This window comes from Abramis brama, assembly GCF_963993115.1.
Source record: "Abramis brama genome assembly, contig: SCAFFOLD_116, whole genome shotgun sequence".
In the NCBI taxonomy this organism is placed as follows: domain Eukaryota; kingdom Metazoa; phylum Chordata; class Actinopteri; order Cypriniformes; family Leuciscidae; genus Abramis; species Abramis brama.
Genome location: NW_028155958.1, coordinates 12,491 through 39,139, shown reverse-complemented (window position 1 = coordinate 39,139; position 26,649 = coordinate 12,491). Strand labels below are relative to the sequence as shown.

Here is a 26,649-nt window from a genome sequence, read left to right as displayed (position 1 = left end):
AATGGTGGATGAAACACTGTTGGTACATATCGCCACTTAACGAAATAACTGTTATTAACATCAAGACACAAATCTTCACAGCCAACACATAGATTTTCGAGATGAAAAAACAAACAAACTCCAACAGCTGCATTAGGGAAACACTAGCAAGTGCAAAACTGAACTGATCAATAAAAAAAAAAAATTGTCATTACTTAATGAATGAAAGTGAATGGTGATAATGTCGACACAAACTACTTTAGAAATATTTTCCTATACCAAAACACAGAGCAAAAAATAACTAATAGTGCTTATTTTTTTCCAGCCTCTGCAGTCTGATTTTTTCATAGCTTTTAATTAAACCGACTGACTGAGGTAAGTAAAACACACCGTAACATATTTATTGTGAGGAATACAATTCAGCTTTTGGATTACATGGAAGTATTATCTTATAATTTTAGACATAATACACAATGAGTGAGGAAAAGAGGGAAAGATCAAGGGAATATCTGAGATCTTGGAGAGCAGCCAAACGTGTTTTAAAAAAAATAGAAAACAGTATCACAGAAGTCAGCGAGCAAGTCCCAGAGTGTCAGACTGACTCTGATGATGCCTCAAGTTCTATGGAGGACCACCTGTCCACTGGAGCATCATTCACATCGGAAGAAAGCGACTGGGTGGATGACTTTGTGGAAGCCATGGACCTGGAGCAAAATGACACAACTGACCAGGAAGACAAATTATCACTTGCAACAGATCTGGCAACCTGGGCATCCCAGTTTCAAGTGAAGAGCAATGCTGTTGACCATTTGTTAAAGGTCCTTCAGCAACATGGCCACACAGATCTTCCATCCACTGCCCGTACTCTGCTGAAAACACCTAGGCATGTAGCAACCATCCAAAAATCTGGAACGGAATATTTACACTATCCCCTACATCAAAAGTTACTGGACTACCTGGAGAAGTACCCTGTTGAAGAGCTGCAAGACCATGACACCATTCATTTGTCTTTCAATGTTGATGGCCTACCATTATTTAAGAGTTCAGTGAAAGTCATGTGGCCTGTCCTCTGTGCGATCCACCTCAATCCCATTGTTGTTTTCCCTACAACATTAACTTGTGGAAACAAAAAGCCAAATGATCTGCATTTTTTAGATGATGTTGTAGCAGACCTCAAAGATCTCCTGTCTAGTGGCATTCAATGCAAAGGTAAAAAACACAGCATAAATGTTCTCTGCATTGTCTGCGATGCTCCAGCGAAAGCTTTTGTCCGTGGCACAAAGCTGTGCTCTGGATATTATGGCTGCGATAAGTGTGACCAAAAGGGTGAATGGTTCGACAGAGTCACCTTTCAGGACACTGAAAACCTCACTCTTAGAACAGACACCTCATTCAGAAGCCAGGTTCAGCCCCAGCATCACAAAGGCATCACACCACTGGTCCAGCTTTCCAATGATATGATCAAAAGCTTCCCCATTGATTATATGCATCAGTCATGCCTGGGGGTAATGAAAAAGTTGCTGCACAGTTGGACAAGTGGTGCGAGAGGAGTAAGGCTCTCCAACAATCAAAAGCAAATGGTCACGACTAGGCTTCTTCAACTCAGAAGTGACATTCCATCGATGTTTAGTCGCATGCCTCGAAGTCTTGATGAGGTGGAGAGGTGGAAGGCTACAGAATTTCGGCAATTCATGCTTTACACAGGCAAGCTGGTGCTGAAAGGAATCCTTGGTGATGACATGTATCAACATTTTCTGACTTTCAGCATTGCCATGTCCTTGTTAGTGTCACCAACACTTGTCCAGAGGCATTCAGAGTATGCAAGAAACCTGCTGCATTTCTTTGTCTGCAGAGGACGAGAGCTCTATGGCCAGGAGTTTATTGTGTACAATGTCCACTCTATGCTCCACATCACTGATGACGCTTTGCAATTTCATGGGCTTGACAACTGCAGTGCATTCAAATTCGAATCATACCTGTATACAATGAAGAGGATGGTACGAAGTGGAAAACACCCTTTGAGTCAGATCGCCAAGAGAATAGAGGAAAGGCAGTCATCTCCTCTTAAAAACCCCAAAGAGCGAGAAACAGCGAGTGCCAGGGACAAAGCATTCTTGCTGCATGAGAATGGCTGTGAGATTACTGATGAAATGGAGAAGGATGGAAAAGTCCTTTGCAGGATTTATCATAATCCTGTACCATTGTTCACTGAGCCGTGCCACTCTTTTCTTGTGGGAGTCTACAAGTACGACAAAAAACAAACATCAATGAGATGGATCCCTAGAAAACAAGTGGAAAAGAGAGCAATCAGAATCAATCATGGAGACACTGTAACATTCATGGCCATCTTGCATCAACAGTGAATTTGTGACTGTTTAATGTGAGATATTTTATATATTCTCAGGGCTAGAGACTAACGGCGTCCTATCGTCCTGGGGACAATGTGTTTAGGACGAACAGAAATATTCTCCAGGACGCCTAAAGGAAGAAAGACATTTTTGTATGCGTGTTCACTTACTTAGAAAATGCCAAAATTAACCGACCAAGCGCTGACTACAACGGAGCGTGTCTTCTCATGCTGTTACTATAGTTACTATCACTGGCCGACTACTCACCCGGAGACTTCTTTCGCGGTACATCTATCACATGGCTTATTTTCACAGCCGAAAACGAGACGATAACTAAATAAAAACTAGTTTTGAATGACAAAAACTATGACGAAAATGTATCAACTAATAAAAACTAGACAAAAATGTTAGATAGTGACGATTTGGGAACTGATGTCCTGCGTTTGTGGTAGATGCGCACATTTGTACTGTAATCAGGGTGGCCGTGGGTCCTTAAAAAGTATTAAAATGTCTTAAATTCAGATTCGATAGGTCTTAAATATTTCTGGTTACGTTACCACAAAAATTTCTCCAGTCTGACGGACCTAATGTCCGTCAAATAACCAATGAAGCCTCGAATCGCCAGAATGATTCAGATTTTATTTTAATAAATTATCAATATCAATAAAGAGCTATTGATAATGATAATGTAGGCTTTTTCTGGTAACGCTGTTGAGGCTCACGCTGCTTGTCTCTGTGTCTGTGATAGATTTTATAGGAAGAAATCAAAACAAATGAGCATAACGGCAAACATAAAGAAACATACTGAGGTAAAAAATCAAAATGTTGAGTTTTTTATTTATAACATGTGATGTAGTTAAGTAACAGGTTTTTTTCCTGCATAGAGAATTATGAGGCGGCCGCCTCCGTCAAATTTCATACCGCCTCCGGCTCTCGACAGTAGCAAATAACTACCGTATTTTCCGCACTTAAAAGCCTTTAATTTTTTCAAAAAACGACAGTGCGCCTTATAATCCGGAGCGCCTTATATATGGATCTGGCGCCTTATGTTAACATCTATTAAACAACCGCTGACTTAAACCTTGTTTATACTTTCGCCTGACACCGGAGCGCGAGCCTCCGCTGACTGCGCGCGCAACTCCCCAAACAGACGAGGCATTTATACTTGACGCAACTGTTTTGTTTTAGACTGAACACCAGACCATATAACTGATTTAGACGCGCAAACTGGGTGCCGGTGTGATGAGATGTACTACTAATATCCGTCTGCTCGGGCAGATTCGGCTCAAAGTCATGCATCTTCGGATTCAGAGGCGCGCGCGCTGTTAAGCCGAATCTGCCCGAGCAGACGGATAGGCTATTATTTTTTTTTATTACCTTCGCGCTCATGCGGACGCATCGAGTATAAACAAGGTATCTTGGTTTACATTTGGACTTTGGATGTGATCTTAGGCTTGAAAAGGTTGGTGACCACTGCATAACGCAAACCCAGTCAAACGTTTGACTGCAGTATCTTCTATTCTATGCGCCTTATAATCCGGTGCGCCCTATTCACCTTATTTTTAACGGAAACACGGACGCAGCCAGTTGACGGTAGTTTGTGCGAGACTTCCGGTCAGGCACTTCCGGTTACTGGCGAGCGTTGTTCGTAACAAACTCATCGTTATGGCTTCGAGGAAGACCGGGATTGTTTGTGCAGTTAGAGGTTGTCATAATAACTGGCACAAAAGAAAGATTTACTTGGAGCAGGAGTGTTTAATCATCGAATTATTGACATTTTAATAATCAGACGACCGGCGACACACTGGCTGCGTGGTGTTTTCTATGTCTTTGCACACCAGAAACGTCTCTGACGAGGCGTTAAAGCTGCTAGGTGACATGATAAGCCTCATTGGTGATATATTCGATATATGGGGAGAGTGGAAGGCACTTAATGTTAAACATAAATATATAGCAGCAAAGACATCGTCGGCAGTATTGACGGCAAAATAGGCTACAGAATATTTCGTTCTATATTGACAGGTGCAATATTTGAAAATCGATAATATATATATTTTTTTTACATTTAGGCTATATCTGCATTTATGTCAAAACCTAAATTCAAACATCAAAATGTAATTTATTAATATGTATTCATATCAAAATTTTCCTATTCTATTTGGCCTCGAAATGCTTCCAAAACGCTTGCGTGTCGCGTGAAAAATAGGCGTCGATTCTATTTCTAGCATGCACGCGTTTTCCCTGAGACGCGCGCGTCACGCAGGCAGTGTGCAAGCTCTAAATAACCTGTTAACATGGGAGCCGAAATAACGGACACGCCACGCAGCCCAATTGAAGAAACGACCGTATGTTTGTTCTTTTCATTTCGTGAACACAAGACCTACAGAAGACCACCCGATACCAGAAAAGTGGCTGGGCTACGAAGTCTGAATAAAAACTCCAAGGAGAAACAAAATCATTATAGTAACACCTGTATAAAATCTAGTCATCATGGCATTTATTTTATATGATTTATAATTATTTATAGCCATCTACTTATTGCTATCATGTGCTTTGGTTGCATTCTGATGACATTATTAATACATTTGACATGACAAAATAGCCTACCTCCATAGATATATTAACTTAGTCCAGCATTGGCTCGACCGTGTTTAGGGCTAAAATGTTTTTTTAATCTCTCTATTTAACCCATCTCATGGTGTGTGATGCTGAACTATCATATGAGTTTCTAAAGGTTTTTGAATTCTTTGCACAGTTATGAATATTGATATTTTATGTGCACCAATAGCATGCTCAGGCTCAGTGGCCTTTCGGTGATGAGTGTACTGATTTGATGCATTTTAAAAAGATGGATGATAGATATGTATTTATTATTATTATTATTATTATTAATGTTTACTTAAAAATTGTGAACACACACACTGTCACACACACACTGTCCCCCTTTACTTAACATACACATAAATTGTAAGAATATGACTAATAGTAAAGACTACCAGAGGTGGGTAGAGTATCCAAAAACTGTACTCAAGTAAAAGTACAAGTACTTATAGAAATATTTACTCAAAGTAAAAGTATAAGTACTTATAGAAATATTTACTCAAAGTAAAAGTAAAAGTAATAATCTTAATAGTTACTTGAGTAAGAGTAAAAAAGTATCCAATGAAAAAACTACTCAAGTAGTGAGTAACTAACTAGTTACTTCGGATCATATAGGCCTATATATATATATATATATATATATATATATATGAAGACTTCATGATGCAAAAGCCTCTGAGTGCCATCTGAAATTTTCTTCTAAAACAATCATTTGTATCAAGCTCGTATATTTAAGTTCAGTAAATTCACTTTAATGACAATTAATAGGTAGGCTACTTTTCATTGCCATTTAAGTGTGAACATAAACATACAAGCTTGATGAAAATGCTCTTTTAGAAGAAAATTTCAGATGGTACTTAGAGGCTTTTGCCTCTGAAGTCATCATATATATCTAAAATGATATTATTTAGATTTTGTTTATTTAAATGACTATTATTATCAGCTATCTTTGCAACAAAAACAGAAGAGAGACGTAAGCATTATTTCTGCCATCTGTATAGCTCGAAAATCATTGCCTGTCCTCTGGTTTGTATAATAGTAACTTATACAACTACATTTGGATTATTAGACAATGTCGAAATAAAGTGAATCTGCAGAGTGTTGCATTCAAAGGTATTGACAGAGAAGAGTTAAAAACTCTTCACATGTGCTCGCGCTCATGACTGCTACTGAACATCTGAACACAAAAAAAACAAAAACAAATAAAAGTACATCGACGGATCTTCTTCTGACTGAATATAATATTTGGATATCTCCAAAATATAATCAAATGTATATTTCTGCAAGCATGTTTAAACTGGTTAACTGTCTACGGCAGGCAAAGGCATTCGTTTTCAAGTCGAGTTCGCAAGCCACTGCGCAACGATACACACAATACCACGGGATGGCGTGTGTTCATAAACTGTGAACAATGGTAGCTTTATTTAATGTAAATTAATGTATATGTCCAAAAAACGGGTAATGTCATACTTTCTAGTATCGTGGCGTAATAATCTGTTTGGTTGTAAAATTACCTGAGTGAAATGAAATCGAATATATTGTCCTGACTCCTGTGGAATCATTCATTCACAGAAAGCTTATGAAGATGTTCAACTAATAAAGATCTTCATCGCTGGCAAAAATATGATGCATTTGAAGATTTGCTCTCACTTGACTGTACTGTAGGTCCACTGCCACTTAATCTAACGCTCCTGATGTGCTTAAATCTTCCTGTTACGACTCCGAGTCGAGTGTGAATTGAAATCGCTTCAGATGATTCAGTGCGTGCAGGGACTGAACAGATCATTCAAACTGATTCGCGAACCGATTTAGACAGATCTGCCAACTTGTTTGATGAAGTCTTTGAACAGAATCGACTCAAAAGAGTCATTCATTTGTGAATTGAGCATCGCTCAAGTCCAGAAAAAAGATACAGCGCGCTTGGAATAAACTACGCATTTAACAAACACATTTGCATTAAAATAAAGTAACGAGAGGAACGTCGCCCAATGTAACGAAGTAAAAGTACAGTTTTTTCATTAGAAATGTACTCGAGTAAAAGTAAAAAGTACCCACATTCAAATCTACTCTTAAAAGTACAATTTTTCTAAAAAAGTACTCAAGTAAATGTAACGAAGTAAATGTACTTCGTTACTACCCACCTCTGAAGACTACTAAGAAATAAACATTAGGCATAGATGCTAAAGCTATTAAATAGCAGTCCCAAACTTGGTATGAGCCACCACAGTCATTTAAAAATATAAAAAATAACACAAAGTGAAAATAAAGTGGCATTTTGGGGTTAATATTGAAACGACAGTTACCATGGTGAATACACAATACTAACAAGAACTGTTAATGAAACATGGAAACTTCTCCTGGTGAATAGAATGAAAATCATACCTGCATGCAAATCCTTCTCAGCTAACACACGCACCATCAGTAACGTGATTTATTGGTATTTTACTTTAATTTCGTGACTTACTAATTTACAACGTAGCCTAACAACGTTGCATGCTCCTTGTTTCTTTTGCACTTGACTTTATACATAGCGCGCGCCGCCGCATTTGCGCGTGCAATTGAAGAGTGTGCGCTACGAACACAGTAGCCTATAACGGCTGACATGTCGGGAACGTCCGTTTTTCTGAGGTGAAAGATTTTTTATTTCAGCATACACATACGTCGCTGCCTGGTAGTTCATCCCTGCTGAAAAAAACAATAGAAACCATTACAGAATTGCTAATGGTTTCCACTACAAAACCATTACAAACCATCAGCCGTTAACCATTACAAAGTGGAGTCCATTACGTAGTGTGTTTTGGGCAGGGTTCGAAATGACTTAGGACTCTTGGGGGGTCCCCTAAAATTTAATTATTAAATTATTAAAAATTCTGAAGACTACCTTGCTACACTATATACTGTAGGCAAAATTAAATGGACCAATGTTGAAGGTGGGATAAGGGTCTTGATGTTTTTCATGGTTTGGGCTAGGCCCAGTATTGTAGTGGTGTCCGGAGAAGTGGCTGTAATCTAACAGGTAAACCTCTAACTCTGGAGCAACAAAGGACAAGTTCTTTTTCTCTCCGTGATGCAGGATTCTAAATTAAGAAAAATAATATTAGCTTCCTTCCTAGATAGCTTACCAAGCTCTCATGTATATACTCATTCATGCTCAAATCACATTCACTTTAATCAACTCACAGACCTGGTTATCTTTCGTAATCACTGACTGGACAAGTAGGTTGTTATGCTAGCTTTGAATAACTAGTCTAGCTGCTAGGTCTGCTATGGAAGCTTGTTACCGCCACAGAATAAAACATTTTAAAAGAAAATTGCGACTTTTTATCTCACAATTGCGACTTTATATCACGCAATTCTGACTTTATAACACATAATTGCGAGTTTATATCTCGCAATTCTGACATCTTTTCTCAGAATTGTGAGATATAAACTAACAATTGTGAGATATAAAGTCCAATTCTAAGGAAAAAAAGACGGACTTTTTTTTTTTACCTCAGAATAGTTTATCTCACAATTCTGACTTTATAACACGCAATTGCGACTTTATATCATGCAATTCTGACTTTATATCTCCCAATTGCGTATTATAAAGTCAGAGTTGCGAGATATAAACATGCAATTCTGAGGGAAAAAAGTCAGAATTTCAAGTATATTTCTCGCAATTGCGAGTTTATATCTCATAATTCTGACTTTATAACACGCAATTGCGACTTTATATCACGCAATTTTGACTTAATAACACACAATTGCAACTTTATATCACGCAATTCTGGCTTTATAACCTGCAATTGCGACTTTATATCATGTAATTCTGAGATAAAATGTCAGAATTGTGAGATGTAAACTCGCAATTGTGAGAAAAAAAGTCAGAATTGTGAGATTAAAAAGTCGCAATTATCTTTTTTATTTTTCACTCTGTGGCGGAAACAAGCTTCCATAGTCTGCTGTTAGCTGGCAGATCATTTGGCTTCATACACAAAACGTTACAGCTACTGTAGCAAGAAACGTTGACAAACGTACTCTTCTAATCATTACACTGGGTATCTAGTTAATGCAACTTTTGATATAGGAACTCGAACTCCTAATATTTTACTATAAGCAATTATGGAGATATAAATATAATCGAAGCACTTACAGGATTTTCATTCAGGATTTCACTCTTTGTGAGGTCTCGTTTTGCCGCGTTCAGCTACAGTGCGTGTCTGCGGGAGCACCACAACAACAATCTGTGACGCTGTATAGGAACTCACTCGGCGCTGCCCTGATTGCTGCCTCGCGCTAGGAAATAAATTAATTACTGTTATAAATATAAAACGTCACTAAAGACCTATCATTTTCACAATCATTTTTAATGTTAAAATATATTTGTTGGGGACCCCCCAAAATCCAAAAATAAATTCTTATGGGGGGTCCCTAATGACTTATGGGGGGTCCGGGACCCCCCCAGACCCCCCTCATTTCGAACCCTGGTTTTGGGCCATATTCCATTAGGATTTATTGGTTTTAAGGGTTTCCATTACAAATTTGTATTGGTCTGAATTTTAATGGTTTCCATTACAGTTTTGTATTGGTTCTGATGGTTTCATTACAAATTTGTATTGGTCTTGAATTGCACATATTTAATGGTTTCCATTACAGTTTTGTATTGGTTAAGATTTGTAGGTTTAATGCTTTTAGCTGTTAATAATTAGGACATTAATTATGTTTTTAATAAATTAATTTGAATGATAACTACTATTATTATACACAATTGATATAAACTTCACACCAACTTTTCAATAGCTTACAGCTCAGGTTTTGTTTAGCAAAGAATGAAGAACTTGCACCTGAAATAAAAATTATAGTATTAAGACCTGCTTTTTTACTCAACTCAGCTGGAAATAAACATCTGACACAAAACATTAATATTACATTTTTATTATTTGATTCAGTTATTATTTTACATTGTGTGGCTTCACTGGGGCTGACTGATTAGACCTGCAAAAAGAAGGAGAATTCATTAGGACAATGTACCTCTTAAACCACATTACCAGTACATAAGATTATCCATACATTATATATTTAAATGTATTCATCCAACATCTTTGGGCATACTTTGATACCCATTTTTCTGTGGGTATCATGACTCCATGTCCTAGATCCTTAAAAAAAAAAAAAAAACATTAATATGCAGAATAAGACCATTTTAGCTAATTTAAAAGTAGAGGTCGACCATTATATTGGTTTTACTGATTACTTGGCACCAACAGGTAGCAGGCAGGCTCGGCAGAGTTACTTTAAAAATGTATTCCGTTAGTTACAAATTACTTTTAAAAAAAGTATTCAGTAACATAATCCAACTACCACAATATGAAAGTAATGTAATCTGGTTAATTTTGGATTACTTTAAGGTCACATATATAAATGAAGTCAAGCAAGAAGAAATATTATATAAAAAAAAATGCTTTTATTTATTAAGAATTTGGTCCAGTGTACAATATTTGCAAAATATAAACTATTTAAGAAAATGTCATATAGCTAACTATGTTGTAGCTAAATGCTGAGTTAATATGAAACCATAATTTACACAGAAAACAGAAATGTTTCTTCAGCAGGAACTGAACTGCACTGACTCGCTGCACATAAAATTATTGCAGCCTTTGCTAAATCGCGTGCTGTTTCATTTTGATTAATCGTGCAGCCCTAGTTTTTCCTCTTTGTCGCCATCTCTGTTCGAAATCTGCAATTGCAGTTATTCGCGGAATTATCAACTGTATTATCAGTGTGTTGTGTTAGTTTGACAGAATCCTGGTCTATGAGGACACCGTTTTACTGGGACACTGGTAACTGGATACATTTGGATGGCACCCTGAGTTCAAGTGTGTGTATGTATGAGAGTGATACGAGACATTGCGCCTGTGCTAGATGTACAGTAGGTGATTGTGACTTACTGATTTACACACACAATCCTAATTCAGTGACTGATAACTGTGGCAAATAATCTGTTTCTGAGGAACACTGAAATCTGTTCTATTCTTTAAGGAATAACTCAATTATTACATTAACTTCTTAGATACCTTTAGAGTTGCTGTATCTTGTTCAGGTTTCATCTGATTATTTTCAGTTATCATCTGTAAAAAAAGAAAGAAGAGCAAATAAAAAATATATAAAAAAGACAAATAAATACTAATTTTAGTATACTTATTGAAAACCAATTTCAACAGAGGTTACTAATTTTTACCAACTTCTTCAATGATTATATTTAATCTAACAAGCACAAATAGTTTTCGATATTGGTATTAGCAACAATGAGCTGTGAATTATGGGTTATCAGGATCGATCCTCCTAATATTCCATATGCGTGTCCCCGTAAAACGGTGTCCTCATAGACCAGGATTCTGTCAAACTAACACAACACACTGAGATTCTCTAGTCAAGTTAAACATCAGGAACATGTTCTTATGATGTCCCCAAAATGTGTCCTCATAAAACAGATGTTAGACACACACAACCTGACATAATAAACACGCATATTATGTGATGCATTAAAGGCCTGAAAACATATTGTTTTATCATTCATACCCTGTGGTAGTGACATTGCAGTATAGGCCTCTGTGAAGCCAGGCTATGTAAAGACTATGCCGTGTTATTTTACAGTTGTTTACTCAATTTCTGTACCTAAATTAGACTTACCTGGAATATATGAGGCAAAGTTTATTTCACATCTTTGTTACATTTTTTTACATATGCTTGCAATTTATTATTTTCTATGCAGATGCAAACCCCTACAAAATCACATCAATCATTCTAGAATGATTAATTATTTCCAAATAGAGCTATTTAAGTCATTTGATGAAATAGTTTTTATTGAAATATTGCATTATATATTGCAGAAAAAATTAAATATTGCAATATCGTGCAGGTCTATTACCGTGGGTCATTTTTAACCTTTAATATTACCTTATAATAATAAAACAAGTAAAATCATCACTGTAAATAACACATAATGTACCTCCTTTATTAAACAGTGTCACTGAAGCATGGAAACACTGAACTAACCTTTATAATGATTGCTGAATCTGCCCTGGAGATCTTTGGGGCAGAAAGATCTGCCATCTTTGTCTTTCTCCCGAAGTCGAAACTGTATGTCCTCCTCCAGAGGCTTGATCTTCTCCTTCACTGACTCACTTCAGGCATTATCTCATGTGTCTGCTGTCATAGAAAAAGGCTCTAAATAATCCAGACCATTGCATTTCTTTTGACATATTATTCAACAAGCTTAAACTTAAGACATAAACTGTGTTTAAGTGAATACTCTCCAAGCTCCGAGGAATATATCGTAAATGAAATTCGGGAGAACAGACCACAAATGTGCAGCATATGTTGTCCTTTTTCATACTCTTACAGCGGATTGCAAAGGAAAAAAAAAGAAAATGATCACGAGGAAAAGAAAGCAGCGACTGAAAAGAGCTCTTGCCATAGATATTCTTGTTATAACATGTCAGGTTAAAATACCAAGTATAACGTTATTCTCATGATGTCTGAAAATAAATCATGAAGGAAAATTGACAGCTCATCCAGTCAAACTGACGGATCAGCTTTATCTGTAGGGCTACCTTATGATTTGAAGTGATTCGTTTCAGCCTTTTTGAATGAAATTCCCCAAACAAAATAAAATAAAATGAATATTATAATGTTTTTTTGTTGGGTCAGACAATGATTACCAAATTTCTCTCTCATATTGCTCCTCATAACCACTGAAAACGGTCAAAAAAATCGAACCAAAAGTCAAATTAATATGGGTTAATTTGTGTTTCATACCATGTAAAGGGAAACATGACAATATAAAAAATTACTGTACAGTAATGCAGAAAAACGCATTACAACCATGTTAAAGCTATTAAAAACGTTCAGATGCAAAAAGGAACTAAATGTAAAATTAGATAAACTAGTTAATGATATTGCGCAAATGCTCGGTCTCTTCAAAGGTCTTCGCGAATTATTGTGTTATAAGACTCAGTTATCAGAGCAGAAATGAATGAGAAACACCCAGAAACACGTCAAATGTGTAAGTAAGGGTCTTTCCTTGCTATTAATTTTTTGGAATGACTTATCGTGAGAGGAAAAAATGACGCTGTAGTCGCATAACATCGGTTAATGGAAACACCGTCATTTCGCAATAGTTTTTTATCGATATTTTAAAAAAAATCACAAAAGTTTTGCGCAAATCTGTAATGGAAACGCGCCTAGTATGGCCTACATGAAACACGACTGCCATCTACAGGTTTTAGTTATTCCTGCGTCCAACACCTAATCCCCCTTCTGCAGGATCCCGCAGAATTTCGGAAGTGCTCCAGCATTCTTCTCTCTGAGACGCAAATTTTTAAAGGCCACATCTGTATGGGTGTGTTCATATGGATGAAAGCCTGTTGTGTTTGGTCTCTTGATTTGTGATAGTGGCAGCTATTGTGAAACTCACCTTCTTCATCTACTGAGTGTAGATGGCATCAAGGTCTTGTCCTGAAGAATCACAGGGCCAAACGCTAGGGATTATGTCTCATCTGATAACAAGAGCATAGCCATAAGTTTAAGAACTCTAATGGTATCTTTACCCCCTGATATTGCATTGGGGATATAAATTCAAACATTTTAAAGGCTAAGAGTATGAGTCACAGCTGGCCAGATATCTGTGAAAAATAACTTGCGTGCCTGAACCACATTTAGCATTTAAAAGTAAAAAGAATTTCAGTATTTATCAGTAAAAAATACATACAAAATAAATACCCCTGAGTTGGACAGTATGGTGTCAGTCTCATTAGCCAACATAATTCAAAACAGACCTAGAGAAATAAAATAAAATATACCAATGACCATGATATCCTGTTATCATAATAGTTAAATTAATTATTATAACTACGACCATTATAACATTATATTTGTCGCCTATTATTTAGCTGATTATTTAGCCTACAGGCTTCTCAAGGACAATCTGACATGGGGTTAATGATTTTAAAATGTGAGACTTCTTTCAAAAGCATAAATCTTACAGATCCCAGACTTTTGAACAGTAGTTCATTTGAGTTGTTTGAGGTGGTTTTGCTTACTAGTCATATGGTTCATAGCTGTGGAGATTTTCTTGGACGGAGGTGCAGCAGGCCTTCAGCATGATGATCTAGATAGAACATAACATGCAATTTGTCACAGAGCCAACAATGTTGCATAGGATTTACAATAGAACATTTACAAGCTAGAGCAGAGGTGAAATGCAGAAAAGAGAAAGAATTGTATATATAATTCTTAATGTATTGTGAAATAAATGCATATGAAATTAGTATCATGATTAATCAATAATTCACCCTTTGTTGTAGAGGTTTTTTTTTCTGATGCTCCTGAAATCACATTTTTTATCACTATTTGTAAGTGACGTCACTGATTAACAGTACAGTACATTCTTTCAGGTTAAATAAATTAGCTTACTTCCAATCACCCATTGACAAATTACCAGCAAAACAAAACTATCAAAAATTGTTATCTACACAAAGATGAGGTTAAAACCCCAAATTTTCATAAACAAGAGCTCCAGTCTATAGTTAGCCTTAACATAAATTAGGCCTTTAACGTTACCTCTTCTGAAAACGGTTGAGATGCTAACGGACTTTTTTGAAGACACAAAACCATTTCTATAAAGTAAATATTCAACAGAAGCGTGTCAATTACACGTAATAAAGGTGTCAGGGACGTTTGTATGTATTATTTGTGTGAATTTGTTGACTAAACTCACCTGAAAGCAGTGGAAACAACAGCGAGCGACGCGAGTTTTGCTGTTTGTCAGTTGATGACGTTTCCCCGTTTCCATCTGCTCTCGCGCAGCGCGCTCGCTCCAGTGTTTGAACTATGGTTTGAATGCGACATGCGACTCGAATGTTCACGCGCACGCGCATTAAAACACTTAAAAGTCACGCAGCACTTAAATAAACATCTAGAATTAAAACATATAACAACATTTAAAATACTATTAATATTAAATCATGAATTTTAAACTCATTGTATATATATATATATATATATATATATGTATATGTATATGTATATGTATATGTATATATATATATATATATATATATATATATATATATATATATATATGTGTATATATGTATATATATATATATATATATATATATATGCGTATATATGTGTATATATATGTATATATATATATACACATATATACACATATACATATATATATATATATATATATATATATATATATATATATATATATATATATATATGTATATATGTGTATATATATGTATATATATATATATATACACATATATACATATATATATATATATATATATATGTGTGTATATGTGTATATATATATATATATATATATATATATATATATATATATATATATATATACTGTATATATACTGTATATATACTGTATACCGGTGTAAGATGTTCATCAGCTTGGCCAGGCTGGGAGACCAGCTAAAACCAGCTGACCACCAAATTGTCCTGGTTGATCATATGTGCCAGGCTGGGAGACCAACTAAAGCCAGTTACTTCCATCTTAAACCAGCTTAGACCAGCCAAACAGCTTAGGCTGGTTTTAGCTGGATTTTTCAGCAGGGAGGCCAGGTGTTGATGTTGACAAGGAAGAGAGCCAAACAGCCAATGTAACGGGTAACGTTAGGCTATCGAGCTTATTATACAGTAGGATTGTCTCGATTATTTGAATAAATTTGATTATTAAAAAAGAAAAAGAAAAACTTTAGTAGCCTACATACGGCAGAGGTGATCCAGCAAAGTCTGACATATTTATTGAAGAATAAAGTTAGAGAAATAAATAAAAACCCAGAGAAAATGAGACGAATTCTCATTGGATATCAATATAAAAGTCTTCACACAACATATACCTGTTAAATAAAAGTATTACAGTGAAACAGATGAGACAGTGGTCATAAGTTTCATATTTCTTTGTCATTTTATTTTTTGTAGAGCCTATTTTTAAAAGGTTATTTAAAACCTTTAAGAAAAGCATTTTGAATAGCTTGTAGCAGTGTGCTACATATACTGTTGTTAAACTGCCTAGTGTTCAAAGTAGGGGTGGGCGATATCTCGATATTTACGATATATCGAGATATTTTTTAAACTCGATATGGATTTTGACATATCGTATATATCGATATATTGTTTATTAATTCTGATTTTGCAACTTTGCTTGTTTGCCTTCTCTATGCTGTGCTCGCCCCCGCCCTCCTCCGCCTCCTTGCTTTTGTTCCCCCTCCCCTCGCGTGTTGTCTCATTCAACCAAGTCCCCCGAGTCCGGTCAGGCACATCAATCTTTCCCCGCCCAGCGAGTGCTTGAAGTGCGTCAGAAACAGCGCGCGCGCGATCAGTTGTTGTTGGTAATTTTTTGTGTAGCGTCGCCTCTCGCCGCATTGCTTTAGTTTGAGGGCGCTTAACACACTCACACTTAACATGCTTCCCTGTAGAAACGGGCCTGGCAGCTCGCGCAATGTCTAGACACGGTGAAAGTTTCCTGATTGTGACGGATGGCCGAATTTACATGACACATTATAAATTAGCATTAGCCTACCTAGTCTGCTATAGATACAGTGCCAACAAGAAGAGAAGAGGATAAAGGTGGATAAAGACAGAGGTAAAGTGATGTAATGAATGAACCGTTTATCTAATTGCATAGTAGTAAGATACTGTAATTTAATGGCAGATATTTTTACCTTAAACTTTATGCTAGCAGTTGTTCTGAGTTCTCCAGAGGCCCCAGTCAGTGTGATTTTGTAACAATCATGTCAATTTTTAGATGCATTTGTATCACTTTTTTTTTAAATTAATGTTTTACTCTACAATTGTGCAGTTTTGGGGGGATATATGGCTTTTTTTTTTTTTTTTTGCCAAAATTAGTAATGATATTTCTATACAGGTTTATTTAAAATAGTGCAATATGTATTATTTCTTCCTTTATTTTACAGTTAAATTATTATTTTTGTATACAGGGATTTTTTTTTTTTTTTAAATGTCGCAGAAACACTTTGTTCCTACATGAACTGCCTACCTATTTGCACTTCAATAAAAAAAGACTTTGTGGTATTTGGCATATTTGTTTTTGCAGTAGTTTTTGGGGGGTTATTTTTCCTGTAAAGATATCGAGATATATATCGTATATCGAGATATAGCAAAATATATCGAGATATATTTTTTGCTCCATATCGCCCAGCCCTAGTTCAAAGATACATTTCAATATTATAAAATACATTATTTGTGATATATATACCTACGTGAATATGTGTATGAGCAGACACACAACCATACCTTAAACAGAGATGTTGCTTTTTTAAAGACATGCATGCAGTGGAAGAGTGTCAGAGTCTGAGATAGACCATAGGACAGGCAGCATGAAGCAGAACACTCCTGATCCACTGTCAGTGACTGACCTACAGCCTGACATGGACACTGCTTTGACTGCCACAGGAACTACCACAAAAGCTGAGGCAATGCGCATGATTATGAGCCATGCAGCAAAGCATAAAATAACTGGCTGCCAGTTACATGATTTACTGCAGTTGATAAATAAATTGTTTGGGCAAGAGGTTGTACCTCGATCCAAGTATCTTTTTAACAGAGTGTTTATAAACAGTTGTGAGAAAGTAGAATTTCAGTTCTACTGTGAAAGTTTTCACTTAAACATGAACAGTCCAGGAAATCAGTGACAAACAAAGTAAATATTAATATCATCCAACCAAAGAAAACACTAAATTTGTTGGAGACTTAATGGTTCGTATTGGTGTCCAGTAGATACCAACATGTAACCTATAAGTTGCCAAAGGTGTTCTATTGGTCCTTAATGGTATCCAATAGAAAAAACATGCCACCAATAGAAAAAAGCAAATTACCAATAGAGACATACTAGGACCATTACAGTTTCCATTAAAACCAATACAGACAGATAGACAAAACATGCCACCAATAGAAGAAAACAAATTACCAATAGAGACCCACTAGAACCATTACGGTTTCCATCAAACCCAATACAGTTTCCAATACAACCATTAAAACCATTAGCAATTCTGTAATGGTTTCTATTGTTTTTTTCAGCAGGGATATAGTGCTGGGTTTTCTTAAGTAGTTGTGATTCGCCTCTTATAACATGCTCTAAATGCAGGCAGAGTAGACTTTTTTTCTTTTTTTTTTTTTTAATCGCGGCTTTGAACGATTACGTAATCGTGGCATCCATAATCGTAATCGCGATTAGAAATTCGATTAATTGTGCAGCCCTACAGTAAGTGCAATTTTTTTTTATTATTAATTGTAGTGTTTATTATAAGGGGGTAGAATCCACAGCTCAGTACTCTACTCATGAGTACTTTTAAATAAGCTACTTTTTACTCTTACTCAAGTAGTTTTTTGGACAAGTACTTTTTACTCTACTTACAATACATTTTTTGGAATGTACTTTTACTTGAGTATGTTTTTTCAGTTCTCTTTCCACCACTGCTGATTTTGTTCGATTTCATAACAGTTCAACAAACAAATAGTTAAAATTAAGTCACTTACATTTTAGACGCAATGACTGTTTTTGTTCTGTTTCAGCAGCGAAAATAGTTCCAAACAAAGATCACAGCAACACAGATATCAAAATTATAGAATATGGGCGGTTTGTGGGTGGATTATCTATTTTTAACAGTGGATTCAGGTGCCTCAAAGTGACCAGATTAATGAATTTATCTTTAAAATGTACAAAATTTTCTTTTTTCTTAAAAGCATTTAACTCCTGTTATTTTTTATTAAATCTGATTTTTACCTGTTTACAGATAACTACTTTGAATGGAGCTAAATAAATATTATAATATATATCAAACATTTTAATGGTGTTTTTATTAGTGACTAGCAACTAACAACTATAGATGATAATAACAAAGTACAGAAACAACATGTTTATTTTGGGACGGTTGACATTCACTTTAGGACGGTTCAAATTGTTTTTCAGGACGGAGGTGCAAAACGTTTGGAGCCCTGTATTCTAAATGTACATAAATATTCTAGGAGAAATGTGGAATAAATTACATTTTCAATAAAATAACATTGCTTTTGTTTTCCTTAGCATGTACTATATTGTGGAATTTACAGACGAATCATCTGTTGGAATTGTAGCGGAGTGTTGGACCTATGAAGAAGATGGGGTATAACCTTTCACAAGTCCAACCCACATCAATAATATAATCTTGCAAGTTTCAATTTACCCAATAAGTTAAAAGCTAGAATTTCTGTACAAATTTCAGCAACAATATAGTTATTGGCCCCCGACCAATCAGACAAAACGGGCAAAAAAAGAAGAACTCCCTGATGAGGAAAACTGGATCACACGAAAAATACGTGTTTTTTCCAGAACTGGTAAAGTTCAATATATGGCTGGATATTTTTATATTATAATTGAATAAATTATGATATTTTGATTTCCAAATTTCATTAACATTTAATCCCTAGGTGATTTTGAGAAGGCAGTAAAACGGAGTAAAAATGCTGAAAACAATTCCTCTGTCGAAAGTGATAATGATAATTGCTTTAAGAGGCCAACAAAAAAACCCTGCAGATTTGAAGACAGCAGCGATGGTATGAGAACATTACAAGCCCAGAAATGTCTAAAAATGAAACCGATTTTACATTAATTTCAATAAGTAAATGAAGTATACCTTTTTTTTAAGATGAGTGGGGAAGAGATCACTGGACACCAACCACAAAGAGAAAACGTCAAGGTACATCTGTAACTTACAAATGAGTAAATGACTAAACAACGTAATTAAAGCATTAAAGCATCAGCATTAAAGACTTCAGCATTAAAGTAATTCACATTTTGAATACAATTTAGATGAACCCTTTGCTCGCCTCAAGGCAACAACTGAAAGAAAAAGGCCAGACAAAGGTATAATATTTTTATAACATAAGAATTAAGTAAGAAAAAGTTAAATTATTATCATAAAAATCATTTTCACATAAAGCACTACATTATATAAATTATTCAATACAATCACAATAGCAATTAAGATTGTTTGGACTGGAAAAATGTGCTTTTGAAGTAATATATAATCAGTAATATATGATCAGCAATATATGATCAGAATATTGACTTGCAAAAAATTGCCAATGTTAAATTTAATCTACTGATTTATTTTTACTTTTTATGTTTTAACAGCAGAAGCAGCTAAACTTCCAATTCCACCGAAACTGCAACAAAGTAATTTTCCATACCACAGCAAATAAAGTACAGTATTGAAAGGAAATATACTTTAGGGGTGTGCGATAGACAATTCTCGTTATCTAGGATTTGTTTGTTAATTAGACAGTATTTTAGAGGTTTTTTTCTTTTCTTTTTTTTTCTCTAGTACCTCCCAAAGCTTTTCATATTCTGTGCGGTTAGTTTGCAACTGTAGAAACAATGGAAATCACATGAATTTATAAAAGTGTTACATTTTTTAATGAAATGCATTTAAATGTTTTGCCGGCATGAGAATGCAAATATATCCTTTGGGTTCACCTTGCTTTTTGAAAAACAACCAAGCTCGCATATGGCTAAAATCAACAATTATGGTGCTTTTCCATTAAAAGTCTCGTCTCCGCTCGGCTCGCTTTTCGCTCCGTTTTCCATTGCAGATAGTACCTCCACAATAGTACCTGGTCGTCATAGCGACACCGCAGGAAACTGCTGTGACTTCTTCTACGCGACACACACCCTCTACCCACACACACAGGACAATGGAGGAAATCGAGTGTATGCTGTTTTTGTCGTTTTTTTATTAAGGATACTCGTCTGGCGCGTGCAATGATGACGCAGTTAATAGTGACGATTCTCGCTGACCAATCAGCAGTCTGCCGTGTTTTCACGTCACATTTTAGTATCGCCTCAGCTCGCTCAGAACCTCGGTGGTACGAAAAAAAGTACCTGGAAGCAGGTAAGTGTACAACTTGTACACAGTGGAAAACCAAACAAAGGCGAGTCGAGTCGAGCCAAGGAGAGCTGGTACTGTGTAGTGGAAAAGCGCCATTACACAAAACAAATCGCACACCCCTAACTGTATGCAAGCACTACAGTGCGTGCAGAATTATTAGGCACGTTGATTTTCTGATCATATTTTTTTTCCATGCACATTTTACCAATTCCAAACCACATCAATGGTAATAACTACTATTAATTCAAGAGTCACTCTCAATCTGTCTGTCTATAAAGCCTATAAAAAACAGTCTTCATGTATTTTACTACACTACACTTATTAAGTGGGGGTAATTTTTTCTTTACAAATTGATTCTTTACCTAATCTAAGTCTCTGAGACCCTGACACCTTGCTCTTCTGGAGACTCCAGGTAGGTTGCAGTTCTGGAAAATGGTGGCGCTGGAGACTAAAGGGTTCCTGATGGTTTCACACTTAATTCTTCACCTTAATTCCTAATTCTTTTGCAGTTAACATCTGTCTTTTCTTCTCCACCTGTTTTGGTCTGACCCTGCTGACCCAATGAACATTTCACTGTCCAATGGTCAGGCCTTAACTGCAATCTCTAGTATTGCATTAGTATTGCATTCTTCTTATGGGCATTTAATAATTTTTTACTTTTAAGTCTGAGTTAAATCTCTTTTTGGCTTATTTTATCTGTAAAAGAAAACGTGCCTAATAATTCTGCACACCTGAATTAAAGGCGTTTTTCATTTCCAGCCTTCATGAACAATTATATATCACTTATAAATGATTAAATACAAAATTAATATAATTTATTAAGATTAATATGGTTTGGAATTGGCTAAATGTTCCTGGGAATAAAATATGATCAGAAAAACAACGTGCCTAATAATTCTGCACTGTAGTAATCTACCCTGAAAACTGATATATCTGAAGTCTTCACAGAATCTCCCCACCATCCCACATGTGACACGTCAGTTTCCCCATCGCATGATTTACCTGAAGGTAGAATTTGAATCACTTAACTTAATATGTGACCTTCAACTTAGGCTTAACAACTGTGCATTCATCTTGCTTGCAGATGTTGAAGAGCCTCCCAGATCGTCCTCAATGGCAGCTATAGATACAAATGGTACATAAATGTAGAGAGAAATTTGTAAAGAATCAGTTTAGAGCAACTTGAGATTGTTTCAAGATATTTATATACAACATATGAGACAAGCAAGTTCAATGTAATGCACACATAACTTGTTACACACAGATTAAGGGCATTGTTTTCAGTTCATTCAAGTACCTGCTATTGAAAGTTTACATACTTGTATAACAGAAAATTGTGATGTTACCTTTTCAGTGGAGAGACAATCATGGACCAAGGCTTCCAGAGAGGCTCCTATGTCAAAAGGTCTAAAAGGTAAGCGATACAACAAGACCAAATGTATTTAAATGTGATCAAAAAAGTTTATACAACTGCATTTACCCTTAGTTAAATACAAATTATTTGGGGGTGAATTATTCTGTGAATATTTTACAAGTAAAAGTTACTTTTTTCAATCCTTGAAATATACAGGATGTATATAAAAAAAAAAAATTAAAAAAACCTCACCTTAATTGTAGAAACACTGCAGATGCTGCTGCAGAAAGTAGATAGTCTGGCAGCCTCCCAGAAGGAAATTCTACTTCTGTTGCGGAGGAACCAGGGTCGTTCAAAGGGAGGACGATATCTTGGACCTTCCGACTGCTCAGTGCAAGGAGGAACTGGAGGACATTGAGAACCAGCTTAAAGACCCTGAATTCCGGAAGAAGTTGGTGGGTGGCAACTTAATTCAGAGGACAAAAATAAAATGTTAAAATATTAGACCTTCTCTTTGCAGATTTTATATCATTTATAGGGTTAGGCAATTTAGAATGAAATTTTACAAATGTCTAAATAGGTTTCATATAACGAAACTGGTATGACATTTTACGACATAATGAATACACTATTACTTTTGGTTACCTGCATGCCAAAAACAATTCTCTTCCAGACACACCATCTCAGCCTTATTGGTGGGAACAATCCAGGAGAGTGTGTAAGGAGGATCATGCGGGCAGTGGCAACAAACAATGTGTGGAGCCACTACAGTCTGCATGGGAAGCGGAAGAAGCTGCCTTTGATAAAAACATCAGTGTGCAAAGTTATCACACGTGAGTCAATGTTCAGCTTATGAACAACAGAGATAAATAACAAATGTGACACCGAAATAATAAATAACCTTCCGTTTTCTTTTCACAGATGAGGCTTAAGTCTAGTCCCAGACTAAAATGCATGTTTGAGCTGTTTTAACTGAAAGCAACTTGCACTGGCATTATCTTACAATATGTCAGGGTACTATACGGTTATCCGGACCACACCTGACCACACGTGACCACAACCGCTCTTGGTTGGTCGTAACCCCAGTGACGGGTAGGTTTAGGGGCGGGGTTGGGGTAGGTCTATCAGGTGCAGTCCGGATAACCGTATAGTACCTATGTCAGTGCCATTGTTTTTGTCTCAAGATGCACACTAATGTTTTTTTTTTTTTTTTTTTAAGGCATGTTTATAAAATAGTTTGTTAACATGTGGAGGCTACAAAATTCCCATGTAAATGAACAAACAGAACCAAGAAAAAAGCTCTGATCATGTTTCAGTCATACTTCGATATGTTTACAAGACTATTTACCTGTCTGTGTATACTATATATATACATATACATATACATATATACATATACATACATATATATATATATATATATATATATATATATATATACCGTATTTTCCGCACTATAAGGCGCACTTAAAAGTCTTTATTTTTTTCAAAAAACGACCGTGCGCCTTATAATCCGGTGCGCCTTATATATGGATCAATTGGTTAATTGGTTGATTACTGCTACCGTAGTCAGTAAACATAAAATGGCACCTTTCAAGAGACACGCGTACGACGCAGAATTCAAGCTCAAGGCTGTCAGTCACGCAGTAGAATATGGGAATAGAGCAGCAGCGAGAGAATTCAAAATTAATGAATCAATGGTACGGAAGTGGAGGAAGCAAGAAAATGACCTGCGCCAAGTAAAAAAGACTAAACAGAGTTTCCGAGGGAACAAAGCGAGATGGCCACAGTTAGAGGACAAACTCGAACAGTGGGTTGTTGAACAGAGAACAGCAAGTAGAAGCGTCTCTACAGTCACTATTCGAATGAAGGCCACAGCGCTCGCACGGGACATGAACATTGATGAATTTCGAGGCGGTCCTTCTTGGTGCTTTCGTTTTATGAAAAGACGTAATCTCTCCATCCGCGCACGAACTACCGTCTCGCAGCAACTGCCAAAAGATTACCAAGAAAAGCTGATCACTTTCCGCGCATACTGCAAAAAGAAGATCACTGAAAAGAAGATCCGGCCAGAGCACATCACCAACATGGACGAGGTTCCACTCACCTTTGATATTCCCGTGAACCGCACTGTGGAGAAAACGGGGACCAGTACGGTGTCTGTACGCACCACAGGGAATGAGAAGTCATCCTTCACTGTAGTTCTCGCCTGCCAGGCTAATGGCCAGAAACTTCCACCCATGATTATTTTCAAGAGGAAGACCTTGCCAAAAGAAAATTTTCCAGCCGGCGTCGTCATCAAAGCTAATCCGAAGGGATGGATGGATGAGGAAAAGATGACTGAGTGGCTGAGAGAAATTTACGTCATGAGACAGGGTGGCTTTTTCCACACAGCTCCGTCCCTATTGATCTACGACTCCATGCGCGCCCATATCACCGATGCTGTCAAAAAACAAGTGAAGCAAACTAATTCGGAGCTTGCCGTAATTCCGGGTGGATTAACGAAAGAACTGCAGCCGCTAGATATTGGTGTCAACAGGGCGTTCAAAGCTAGACTGCGAGCTGCGTGGGAGCAGTGGATGACAGAAGGTGAACACACGTTCACCAAGACGGGGAGACAGCGCCGGGCGACTTACGCCACTATCTGCCAATGGATCGTGGATGCCTGGGCTGACATATCAGTCTCAACTGTGACCCGAGCTTTCACGAAGGCAGGAATAATCTCTGAACTGCCAGGCAACAGCAGCGACACTGACTCGGATAATGACGAGGGGGAGCCTGGCAGGCTGGATGCCGTAATCGCCCAACTGTTCAATTCGGACACTGAAGAAGAAGAATTCGAGGGATTTGTGGACGGGGAATGAACTGAAAAAGTGAGCTTTACGTGTTATACGTACTGAACAATGTTGAGTTATGCACTAACGTTTGATTTAGTGGTATCAGACTGTTTTTTTTGCTACGTGTATACTGAATTAGGGAAAAGTTCCCCTCCACGTTTGGGAGAAGAGTGAACAATGAACTGAAAAAGTGAGCTTTATGTGTTAGACGTAACTGAACAATGTTGAGTTATGCACTAACGTTTGATTTAGTGGTATCAGACTGTTTCTTTTGCTACGTGTATACTGAATTAGGGAAAAGTTCCCCTCCACGTTTGAGAGAAGAGTGAGCAAGGCTGTGAAAATATTGTTAATATGCACTTCAATGTTTGAACAACGTAACCTTGGGAGTGAAGTGAACGGAGTTGTCAGAACCTTAATAAAGTTTGACTTTTATCTGACTGTTTTGTTGACATTCCCTTTAGCACAGCTCCATCTTGTGGATGCATAACGCAAACCCAGTCAAACGTTTGACTGCAGTATCTTCTATTCTATGCGCCTTATAATCCGGTGCGCCCTATATATGGAAACAGTTCTAAAATAGGCCATTCATTGAAGGTGCGCCTTATAATCCGGTGCGCCTTATAGTGCGGAAAATACGGTATATATATATATTTTGAGTGGAGTCACATATTTTTGTCATTATTTTGAGAATGCAAGACACACACAAACACATGCCTCTTGAACACGTCTTCATAATTCTACTTTTGAAAGTTTCAATGCTGCTCAACACCATTTTTTATTCATGAGGATATTGCATTACATATAATGTGTGCTGGTCAACTAGTCTAAATAAAGAAACCTGTAGAAAACAGTAAAAAAAAATATTTTTTCTATTTTCTATTTGTGACGTGCTGTCTATGCATTTTAAACATGCACATTTTAAACAGGACACGCATTAGCTGAATAAACGTTAGCCATACAAACGTATTTATAGAAAACAGTTGACAATGAATAGACAGTAGTCGCATAACCCAATAATAGCAAAACGAATCACTTATTCTAAAAAGAATATCAAGTATAATATCTAAATATTAAAGTTCGAATAAGACGAATCCGACATATAAGTTAATGAGGGCTGTGTTAACGGTAAAGCGTCCGTCATTTAACGAAATTTAAATAAAAAAAAACACGAATGTATAACACAAAGTGCTTTCTGACATTTTGACAGAAAAAACACAAGCAAGAACAAATTGTAAACTTAGTCCGTCAATTTTCATTTTACAATTATCTTCTCTCTCCACGTGTCGCATCCATGTTTGTGAGAGAGAGCTCGCGCAGCACTGAGACAACGGTAGCCTACTTTTTAACCCGTAACTAATAACGCTCTAGTTTTCATACAAACTAAATATGTAACATAAATAGGTACTTTGCTTACTTTAAACTAGGCCGTTTACCTTCAGGAGTTAGAGGTAGCCTACCGACCGTGACAGCTGTCCTCTTAAATCAGTCAGACGGCGGGCCGCGGGAGTGGGATTCTTTATTGCTTTCGATTTTCAGTCTCTTAATGATAGGCCTACGCATCT

The 26,649-nt window shown here is 36.5% G+C and overlaps 2 protein-coding genes across 6 annotated transcripts; one reads left to right on the top strand and one right to left on the bottom strand.

The window, feature by feature from the left end:
- Positions 1–452: 452 nt before the first annotated feature.
- LOC311077228 (uncharacterized protein) lies at positions 453–19,738 on the top strand (the record flags this gene model as incomplete). The annotated part of the gene is made up of 2 exons (XM_084139051.1): positions 453–2,220; positions 19,643–19,738. 2 exons carry the CDS (start codon positions 453–455, stop codon positions 19,648–19,650), a joined length of 1,776 nt encoding a protein of 591 aa, XP_083995177.1. The 3' UTR covers positions 19,651–19,738.
- Positions 9,832–26,649, bottom strand: LOC311077229 (uncharacterized protein). Of its 5 annotated transcripts, XR_014604811.1 has the most exons (13): positions 26,521–26,607; positions 22,893–23,044; positions 22,500–22,713; positions 22,240–22,300; positions 21,896–22,013; positions 19,640–19,708; positions 14,012–14,079; positions 13,692–13,747; positions 13,387–13,468; positions 11,967–12,119; positions 10,985–11,038; positions 9,981–10,069; positions 9,832–9,905 (listed from the first exon to the last, which is right to left on the bottom strand). XR_014604811.1 is itself a non-coding variant. In XM_084139052.1 (5 exons), the coding sequence occupies exons 2-5, from the start codon at positions 23,023–23,025 to the stop codon at positions 21,963–21,965; spliced, it is 459 nt and encodes a 152-aa protein (XP_083995178.1). In that variant the 5' UTR covers positions 23,026–23,044; positions 26,521–26,641; the 3' UTR covers positions 20,324–21,962. The 5 variants fall into 5 exon arrangements, 2 of the variants coding, with proteins under 2 accessions (XP_083995178.1, XP_083995179.1); XR_014604809.1 differs by having other exon boundaries at positions 19,640–22,013; positions 22,240–22,286; positions 26,502–26,649; XR_014604810.1 differs by having other exon boundaries at positions 19,640–22,013; positions 22,240–22,286; positions 26,521–26,629.